This window comes from Bombus terrestris, chromosome 4, assembly GCF_910591885.1.
Source record: "Bombus terrestris chromosome 4, iyBomTerr1.2, whole genome shotgun sequence".
Classification (NCBI taxonomy): domain Eukaryota; kingdom Metazoa; phylum Arthropoda; class Insecta; order Hymenoptera; family Apidae; genus Bombus; species Bombus terrestris.
The window spans coordinates 6,072,384-6,083,363 of NC_063272.1; the positions used below are offsets into that span (position 1 = coordinate 6,072,384).

The 10,980-nt window shown below is 33.6% G+C and overlaps 1 protein-coding gene across 5 annotated transcripts in view; it reads right to left on the reverse strand.

Annotated features, from left to right (window-relative positions):
* The window catches only part of LOC100647332 (zinc finger protein ZFP2), a 36,321-nt gene extending 28,847 nt beyond the window's left edge, over nt 1–7,474 (reverse strand). For all 5 annotated transcript variants that reach the window (XM_020862752.2, XM_048404845.1, XM_020862748.2 and 2 more), the window contains exons 1-4: nt 7,206–7,474; nt 6,147–6,320; nt 5,425–5,764; nt 5,138–5,318 (exon numbers count right to left, since the gene is read on the reverse strand). In XM_020862752.2, coding sequence (XP_020718411.1) covers nt 5,138–5,318; nt 5,425–5,764; nt 6,147–6,320; nt 7,206–7,337 — 827 coding nt within the window. In that variant the 5' untranslated portion in view covers nt 7,338–7,474. The remainder of the gene's footprint in view (nt 1–5,137; nt 5,319–5,424; nt 5,765–6,146; nt 6,321–7,205) is intronic.
* Between the last annotated feature and the right edge of the window lie 3,506 nt (nt 7,475–10,980).

The window sequence follows — 10,980 nt, forward strand, 5'->3', positions numbered from 1 at the left end:
TATGCTAATGCTTCTCTATCTATTATAACGATATTTTAACATCAAATAATTTTTAACACTTTATACGCAATTATTACAATTAGCTCTTCCTATGTAGAATGTCTTTTTCATATTTCGTCGATTAAAACTTCTCAAAAACTCTATCTTTTAGGCACATTAAAAAGTTAGTTAAACAGGTACTAATTTTAGTTGAAGCAAATTTCGTGTTTGAAATCGACATTTTCGAACAAAATTTCGCGATTCTAAAAGTTAAAGAAATCGAAAAAGGTATACTAGAGCGCTTAAAATATTTCGAATATACACGAACAAACAGTATCACAGTGACGACATGCATGTTACACATAAGATTAGTTAATAATTCCGTTTATGTACCCCTGGTACTAATTAACAAATTCGTCGAATTTAACGAATTTAAAAATACGATAGATTATTACTATGGTTGAATTTTGTAAAGATGTTTACAAGATCATTGTGACGAATTCGCGCAATACGCGTTATAATTAAATAATCTTCTATTTTTTAAGCGATTTAAGGCACTTCGAGAATGATTTTCTAGAAAGAAACCATCTTTGTTAAGCAAAAAAACAATTTCGAACCGAATCTTCTCAGAAGTAGAAAGAAATTTAATTTCCTAACTAATACATATATACCTATTCTTACCGCGATTAGAAATGAGTGCAAATATGCAACTGCTCTTGCACCATCATTATAACAGACTAAACTTTAACCAACAATTAAACAATAACGTGAAAAAATCATAAACTTCTGTAACACAACTCGAATATTGATATATCTTGCGTATTTTCGTTATTTACGAAATAATTAAATTTATACGTTTTTTTAACGTACACTCGGTTGACAAACGTTTCTTATCGTACACGATCACGATGATCGAGTTCAATGCTTTTTCATGTGATTCAGCATGATCGTTCTGGTAACGAATCCTTTACCGCACAATGTGCAGGTATAAGGACGTTCTCCGGTATGATATCGACGATGGACGGTAAGCGTGGATGCTTGTGTAAACGATTTGCCACACATGGCACAAAGATACGGCCTCTCTCCTGTATGGATACGTTGATGCACCACGTAATACTTGCGATGTGTAAAACCCTTGCCGCATACGTCGCATACGAGCGGCCTGGACCTATGTACAGCCTTATGGGTAGTCAATGACTCGATGCTTGCGAATTGTTTCGAGCACGAATCGCACGGATACGAGACTACCGATTTGTTTGACGATGCCATAGTACCACTAATACTGCTAGTGACCGGATCACCGGAAGACACTACGGTGTCAGTTATCCTATCGTTGGCTGTCAGGATCGGTTTGTGTGTTTTCGCGTGATGATTGTACAGGTTTCGCGTCTCGAAACGCATTAAGCACCTAGGGCAGGAATAAGGCTTCTCCTGGCCGACCTCGTGCATCCTCCTGTGTCGCTCGAGAAGCGTACGATACCGGAAACTAGCTTGGCAACGATCGCAGGCGAACGTCTTCTCTACGTTCACCGATGTCGATATAGTCGGGATCGGTGCGCAAGAGGTTGCCACTGGCGCGGAATGCGTCACCTCGTGCATCCTCAAGTGACTCAGAGCGTAGAAACTTCGTGAACAAACGGCGCACGAGTATCTCATCGGATTCTCTATATTGTGCTCGAACTCCGGCAGAGTCGGATGACTCGTTCTTATATGGTAATTCAGTTTCAGAGCACTTCGAAATTCAAGGCCACAGGTGGGACATGGATAGGATTCAGTGACGATCTGCACGTGATCCAAAAGAATCTGATCGGTACAAATGGACGGCAAATGGGATGGGACGGTTTGATACGTTGAGGACATCATTGACGACTGATTGGAGAACATAGAGTTGTTCTGAAGCAAGGTACAAGTGACCGGTAAACCGGTATCTCCCGTCTCGGGCGATGGCGAAAGTATTTGACGTAGCATCCCCGACAATCCGCCGAACGTCTCGCTTCCTTCCCTGAAATCGACAAAACCCAAGGACAATGCAGCGGCGAATAGCACCGTACGATACACATAGGCATTGTCTTTTGATTCGTTCCTGTGATCTTACTTTCTTTCTTGCAACAGGCGGCGGTGAGAAAAGATACGAAAGCGGAAAAATAGAGAATTTACGCTGCGTGATAATTTTTGCATAGTGACCGTGCAAAGTGCTTGGGCATTGTGGTTTCCCTTCTAAAGACACAGCAGTAAAGAGAGTGCGACGAGAGCGTAAGTGCAAATCGAGCTTAGAGAGTTTTGTGTCGTCATCGTTCTCCGTCGAACATCTTCACGATCTTCTTTGTTAGTACGAAGAATATTATATATTACAAGACTATATTATATTCCTCAGATAAGAGTATATTCGTTTCGGAAGATCGTAAAGAAATTATTCTTTATATTTTCACTTTACCTTTGCAGTTTATACGATATAGTTGTCTCGTCCTTTGAAAATTTAAACGTATTATTTTTATGTATAAATAAGATGTTAAATAAGAAAGTTATACTTGACACTTTTCACGATTTTATTTATATTAAATTAATTAGTAATGAATCTAATTAAAGAAGATAGAAACATTCGCGCGTTTTAATTCTTAAACTATCTCTCGCCTTTCCACGTCTCTAGACTCATGATGAAGTAATTGGCATAAAAATCGAGAAAGAAATTAAAGGTTTCTACAGCAAACCAGCAGAGGAAGAAAAGTTAAGCTACAAAATTTGGCAAAAAAGTTAGAAGAAAGCAAAACCTTGCTAAAAAGTCGTTATCTTTACTAAGATACAGTACTTTTAAAGATCAAATTATTGTAATATTAAATGAAAATTGAATCCTCACCTTTATGTCGATTGTCCAACATCCATGCAGTATCTTCTTATTTTCTTTCACCACAAACTTCTAATTAACAGTCTTTGCAAAAAAAATGTTCACTCACGTTATAATATAAAAACGTCAAAAGTTTTAATGGTATCTATAAATTACGATAAAATATGACGAATATACAGTAACAATTTTAAATGGAAACAAGAAATGTTTCAAATTCCACGCTGTTCTCAAATCGTAATTCGTAATCGGAAAATACATTGCGCAAATATAACATTGCGTGCATCTGTATTACCTTCAGTGTACCGATGCAAATACACTGCGCCACAAATATACAAAACGAAATGCAAACATTTGCTTGCTTTCTCACCGGCGCGTAAACGCAGCCTGGTTTTATGTAAGCATCGAAGTATGCAAAATTTTGCAAAATGTATCGATTGCTTTTTGAATCATGTCAGAAATAAAATAATCCGCGCGACATAATAGTGCGCGACCAAAATTTGTATAACACAAGCGCAGCGAATTTTCAGCAAAAAATATGCTGAGACGCGCGCTGAAAAGCTCCAAAGAATAAAATCACGAATTCTTTGGAAACATGTAAATGTAAATGGAAAACAATAAATTTTGTTGAAATCATACTTATATACTATTAAATAAGAGTCCGAAAATATACAAAAACTTGATACTCGCCTTCAATAAAATTTTGTCTGAAGTCCTCTTCATGTTTCTCAATACGATGATTATTCTTCGATTCTTCATCACATCTCGATTAATTATTACTCTAATTATTTTATTTTCTTTCGTTTTAAATGAACTTATTTTTGCCCGTAAAACACTCGATTGTTTTGGACCGGCACCTAACATAAATGCCAGCCACAAGTGGTATTGATTGAAACCGAACTCGTGGCAAGAACATCACACGGCTTATCAGCGGGTTTTGTGCGCAATTAACAGAACGATAGCACTTACAGACTAACCGATATACTAAATGTTACTGTGGTCCTGACGATAATGTAAAAGCGTAGGCATTGGAAAGCACGAAGACGACAAGAAACGGTATTTGATTCTCTTTTCTTTTTTCTCTTTTTACGAATCATAACGGTTTGGTGACACTTTTATTATGCACCAAGCGTCTATTATGTCGTGACGTTAGCTTACGAAATATTAGTTTGTGATTTTTGGTCGGCCTATTGTTAGCCGTGTGCGGCATTTTGTGCCTTCACGTAAGCGTGGGATATTGATACTGACAACATGTAAACATCTGGTTCTCAATTGAACAGAGGGATTAAATACCTGTTGTTGTGCGTTAAGTGCTACACAACAATTGATTCACTTACGTACATGTTAAAACACAGGCCGTACAGGTGTTAATAGACTAGATCGTAATTAGTAGAATCCCTCTGTCCATTTATTGTACATGTATCAATAATAACTAGGGTAGAGTTCATTTAAATAGGAAAGTTATAACAAATTCGAATCTAAACATTGTGTATGATATAAGAATTTCAAATGTTGTTTCACTTATTCTTATTGAAATGAACTCTAAGTACATGCCATCACATGTAAGAATATTCAGGTATTTTGCAATTTGTTTTTTAAAATGAACACGCCCAAACTTTTTACCTAAATGTGGATATGCTATACACATAATTAAATAGTTCTGTTGAAATGAAATACAAATTATTGAAATATTGAAGAAAACATCAAATTGCAAAATACAGAGAGCCAAAGATGGTTGTGGGGTGTGTATTAACTTACCTTATTATCCCACTGCACCTTATTTATTTCAATTAGGTGGCTAACTCTTATGTATCTTATCTCAAAACCAAAAATTAAAAGTGTATTTTATCTTAAAGTCAAAAATTAAAACTATACAGAGTACATGCAATCATAATAAGAATAAAAATAATGTGAATAAACTATTATTTAAAATATTATACACATTAAAAATGATTAATTTGGACACATAAAATGTTTTTTTAGATAGTAATATTTAACTCCTAAATACAAAAGAAAGAAAAGTGATTTAGACTCAAATTATGTGAAATATTATAAATATACAGATTTCTGATATTTTCAATAGAAATCACTGTACAAGTAATCAGAATCAAGTAATCACAAATCAAAACACGTAACTTGGTTCAAATTATACAAGTTTGAAGTTTTTTAAAAGAAAAAAGCTATGAACATGTAAATTACATATACATGTTTTAATGTACATGTAAATGAACATTAAAATGTCTGTGTAAATGTTTGCGATTACCACAACAAAATGGCATCTTTGGCTCTTGAGATATAACATACGAATAAAAGACTCACCCAGATTTGGGATCCCCGTCAGTTGGTTGTGGAATTGGCATTTCTGGCATATCAGAAATTTTTTGTTGTTGTAATCCAGAAGGTCCTGCCTCGTCACATGCCAGGGAAACATTTACAAAGGTTGTAGGCTCTATGGTTCTATTGCTGGGATCCTCTTCACTTTCTTCTTTTACAGGTAGACCTAATGGAAGAGAATAGAAACATACATAAATTCATTTCTTTTATACAGATGTTCAAAATTTGGAAAAGAAAGGAAAAAAATATAAAGATCTTGTTACAAGACCTACCTTCATCTCCATCACAATCTTCATCAGAGTTTTCATCATCTTCACTACTTTCCTCTTCATCTTCTTGCTGCGTAGTGCTTGTTTGATTCTGCGGTATTTGGTTATGTGTGGTTTGTGAACTTGGACCAGGTACTGCCTGAACGGTTTGTACAGTATTACTGCTTGTATCCATAGGAACTGAGGTGATTTGTTGTTGATTAGCACTTGATATCATCATGGGTATACCCAAACCCATGTTGTCCATCATAGCCATCCCCATATTGTTTTGATGCTCTCCCACTTGCTGCATCACATTGCCATCTAACCTGTTCTCTGAATTCTGTTCTTGTTTCATTACACTCTGCAATTGAACATAAGATACAAAATTTATTATTTTCAAATATTTTATATTTCATATAAGTAAATAAAAATATTTTTCATCTTTTATGACTACAAACAAAATATAACCTTCAAATGCACCATTACTTTAAAATATAATAAAATTACTAACGTACATTTTAAGTATGAATGTCAATTAAAAATAGCAAAGTTCAATAAATTGAATAATTAAAAAACTTACGGAAGTAAAGATTAATAATATTTAAATATTTTTATCAGTAATAGTAACAGTAACTAAGGTAAACATGGAACTGAATGCCAAAAAAAAATAAAAGACTATCTATGCTTTTAGATTTTGTTATGGACCAAATATAATAACAAATATTATATGGAAAAAAAATTACCGTATTGAGAACATTGGTAACATAACCCTGTTTGTCTTCTAAGCTGACTTCTCCCAGCCATTGTAATAGTTGTTTCTCTGCGTTCGCAGTAGTATTCCAAAATTGATAAAATAATTCTACTTTATACACACAATCATCACATATTTTTTTGGGTAACTTATCTTCTCTTGTAAGCTGGAATCATATGTAAAAAAAAACAATTTATAACGAATTTTATATTTATATACATAATGAAAGTAGTTTTCTATAATGAATTTAGTACTCCATGAATAATATGAATGACACAAATCATAAGTCATAAGATAAATTAGTAATCACAGTAATAATGGATAACAAATTTAAAACATTTATTAGGAATACTTAAAGAATAAATCAATGTAAATGATTCATATTTCATTTAAATAATGCATTGAATTATTTACCAAATTCAAAATCTGTAAATAAATGATTGCAACAATAAATATAAGAATTAAATTAATCGAACTTTTTCACAAAAGCAATTTCAAAGTATTATGTCGCAACATTGAAAACAACTATTAATGGAACGACTTCAAAAAGTACGAATAGTCAATTATAGGTACTTATTTTATAATAGAAACAATGATGTCGAAAGCAAGATGTCGAAAAGGAAGAGGATTATTCAGTTATAGTTGCTGTGAATAAAGAAATACCGTGAATTGTCACTTTCGAATGAAAATAACAACGGGCTGTTATTCAGACGATGATGAAAAAATTTGGGTAGATCCGCAATACATTAAGGTACGGAAAAAAGCGCGGCAAAATTCTATTAAATAATTCGTAGCGTCGTGGATGAGTTGGAGAGAATGAACAGAAAAGAAAAGATAAACAGTACAGCACTAGCAATAAGGCTATTTGGATATCGATGGCCTGGAACTGTTTGAAATTTCTTGTCTATAGGGCGATCTCTAAAATGATCGGAGGCAAATACATCTACTGGGAGGTCGAAAAGTCGTGGACGATTAAGGAAATGCGGTGTATCTATGAAAATGCACAAGATGGCGGATCGCCATTGTCGAAGCGATGGCGTAGTTGGCTTACCTTGACCGGTAGGCAGGCGGCGATCTTGAGAAATATTTGCCGTACGTCTCCCTCACCCTCGAAAATTGGTACCGAAACACGGTCCTTCACAAGACATAATCGACACAGGTCCAGATAGTCGAGGGAGGACATTTTACCATGTAAAACGCCAGCTCGAGACGCAAAACCGCGCCCGTAGACGCGAACGCTGTTTCAATCCAAGCCGGAGAAGACCCCGCGTTCTTCGGTACGCGTCGTTTGGTCACAGTAACTCGGCCAACTTCGTAGCTGTTCGGTTATCTTCGACTCTCTCGACTAACTTCGGAGATACTCGGCGGAACGATTGCGTATCGATCACGTCGCGCTCGAAGCCAACAACTTTTACACACGGCAGTTTCGAACATTACGGAGATTCCTTCCTTCCGAATTCATCGTTATTTAATATGGATGGACTGCACCATCACCGTAAATTTACTGCCAGATCGGAGAAATTGAAATTTTCACGGTACTTATTATGTTTTTTAGTTGATTTTATCTTTTTATAAAATTTTTACTATATAATTAAATTACACCGCAAGATGGCTATAATCTCTGGTCGATCTTATGTTTCATTTTAAATAATGAAAGTATAAAGTGTACAGAGTATTGTGTATGTTAGACTTGCCTCTGATATGTACTGATTGATCGCCCAGGTGTTTAAGAGGTCGGCTAAGTTAATGCAAACCTATCAAATTTTCATGCACAATTACTCCCACTTCTACGCGCGGATACAAACACGCATGATCAAACAGACAGCGTACGCTTGTCGATGAACAGTAAGAATAAATCGGAGCTTTATGAAGAACATATCGAAACTCATTGTTAGTTACGTTAACATTATATTAAAACTTTGAATTTACGTTCATTGTTTCAAAAATTAAATGTATTTCATGTCTTTTCGAATTACAAATTTTTTTATAAGTATTCGGTAATAGTCACGTGACTTATTCGGAAATAGTAGAAAATATGTTTTGTTGACGATCTTATTTACGCAAAATGAGGTTGCTCTTTTATCAATTTACATGAGGAAATGTTTAAATATTCTTATCTTCATTAATTATATATAATGAAATTGCTCATTTTTAAAAAGTGTAGTAAATCCATAATTAGTATTACGGATGTAATAAATTGTATAGTACGAATGTTAATTAGGCTAGGTATATTAATTTACATAACGTGTTTCATCGCATAAATTTTTATTTTTTAATTTTGATAAAATACTAATATATTCGAAAAATATTTGTAAACTATGTAGTTATGTAATACATCTTACGTTATCGATAGATATTTAAATTTATCCAACGTGGAATTGACACGAATTTTTGATGTTACTGAATAAAAGCGACATATCCACGCAAAAAAATAACAGAAACAGTACAGTGCTGCCACGTTTCTCTGTCGTTGAAATTGTGTAACTTACCCTCGCGCTGTTAAAGATATCAATGACCTGCCTTGCCTTTTCCCTTGGTTGTGTGAACTTTACTGGATATGACAACTTGATTTAAATTACAACCTGTTTTTCCGATAGAATATCTTCGCAATATATGCAGAAACATTTTGTATTGCTAAAACGACACTGAACGAATATCTACAACCATATTTTTATATCATATTTTTGCATTAAATTAAAAATCTATTTTGCTTTATTCTTTAAATAATGCATTGATGGAAATGCATATGGTGACTATAAAAAGATTATATAAAATTTTAATGGCACAATTTCGTTAATCTTTTGACAATTGTATCTTTTTACTTTATTTTGTTTTATTCGTATTTTAAATGTATTGAGATTAGTTCTTTTAGGTATATTGGGAGAAAAATGACGGCATTCATATTAGATAAAAAAAACTGCTTTATTGTGGCAGAGCACATGTATTATCATATACCAGCATATAATTAGGAAGTCCATAGTAATTTACAAATTACGATCCACTTAAACGTCGGTACACGTGGCGGTGTATGCAGGCAGATTTGGGAATCGATTTCGATCACACGCATGCTATTACCGTGTTTATTTTTTTTTTCATCATCTCTTCGATCGTTCAGCTTTTTATTATTTCGTTTAACATTAATTTTCTTTTCTTTCGATACTTTTTTTTTATCGGATGGGGAAGGGAAGGACGATCTTCTAAAGATCCTTGCAACGACGGTGCATTATTTATAATACATGAAAACGAGGGATATGTGGTCTTCTTCCTTTCGACTTTTTTTTTCGAGAAAATTGTACCCGTACAAGCCATTAGGATTTCTATTTCCGTAATCTCTCTTTCTCTTTCAACGAGGACCTTGTTTCGCATCTTACAAGTAAATCGTGATTATCGCAAGTGACAGTATTTCCAGGCATTTTTCCTCCTTCTTCTCAATAAACAGATTCGCATATTTTATTTCATTAATTTCAAGAAAGAATGAAAACCGAAGTGAAAGCTTTGTATATCTGCATAATAAGATATTTCTTCGGAACACGATTCGATCTGAAGAAAGCTTTCGTTAATCCTCCTATTATTATATACATCTTAAAGAATTTTGAGTTTAAATTTATTGAAATTTTTTTTATTGATTTCTTTCATAGATGGCATTTGGTATTCTTCTTCGAATTGTGAACTATTTTATGAATAGATAGACGCATCTAGTATATTGGATATCAAATTTTTTACTATAGTTTCCTTGGTAAAACGATTAGAAAAAATTCATAAAATCATAGTCGAAATATTAATAGGAGGACTAATTATTAAAAGAACCTTGAAAATGCAACACGCCAGATTTTATTGTTCTTTTTTTCTCTCGCGTTCAACTTTTAATGTTCTTTTTCAGTTTTTTTTTTTTTTTGCTTGATTTTTAATTCTCTCGCAGCTTATAGTCTGCGTTGTCAATGAAACCGCGATAAAACTGTATTATTTCGATGCTCATATATAGTTAATTAATTAGTTGTTAATTAATTTGTTAAATTCGTAACTATTTTACTTACACTTTATGCTATAACAATAATAGCAAAAATTGCGTGAATGTGTGTCTAAATTTTCTCGTTTAATCTCATATCTCTCCGAGTTGTCGTAATGTAAATTTACAGCTATTACAAATATTATTGTTTATATTCGTGTAAGGTAACATTAATCATCGTGTTCGTTATCTACTAATACAAAGTTAAAAATGCGGGAAGTTGAAATTTTGCGGACTCGCCGCACCGCAGAATATATTCGTGTATATCATACGTACATGCATTTTAGAGTTCGAGTTTATCGCTCGTACTAAATTGAAATTAATAGAACATGTTATTGCTATGATTGTAAGATTCGATAATTGACGATTGTAAAAAGAATAAAATTTATTTATGAGTAAAATATCGATATAAAGGCCAGAAAAAGTAAGTTTTGTATATCTACCATGGATTTTATGTAAAAGAGATCGAAGAAATGGATTTATCATACGATTCAATTAATTATTGAAATACTAAACATAACACGTCCTCTTAATTTCAATTTTTATTCTCAAATTTCAAATGCCGATTAATAATTCGTTGAATTTTTAAGCCAATCAACGTACTTAACACGTTAATTCAACTGTTCGAATCTTCGAATTTGGGAAACAAGCGGAATGGAAATTCTTGCGCTCTTCTCATTTCCTTCACGATGGTGTCTGTTAATCGATGCCTATTAAATCATTTAAACACTATACATTACCGTCTCATCTCTTACTACATATCGAATTTTTTTTGAAATGTTCGATCGATTCAATCCTACGTTATGCTAAAGAGGTATAA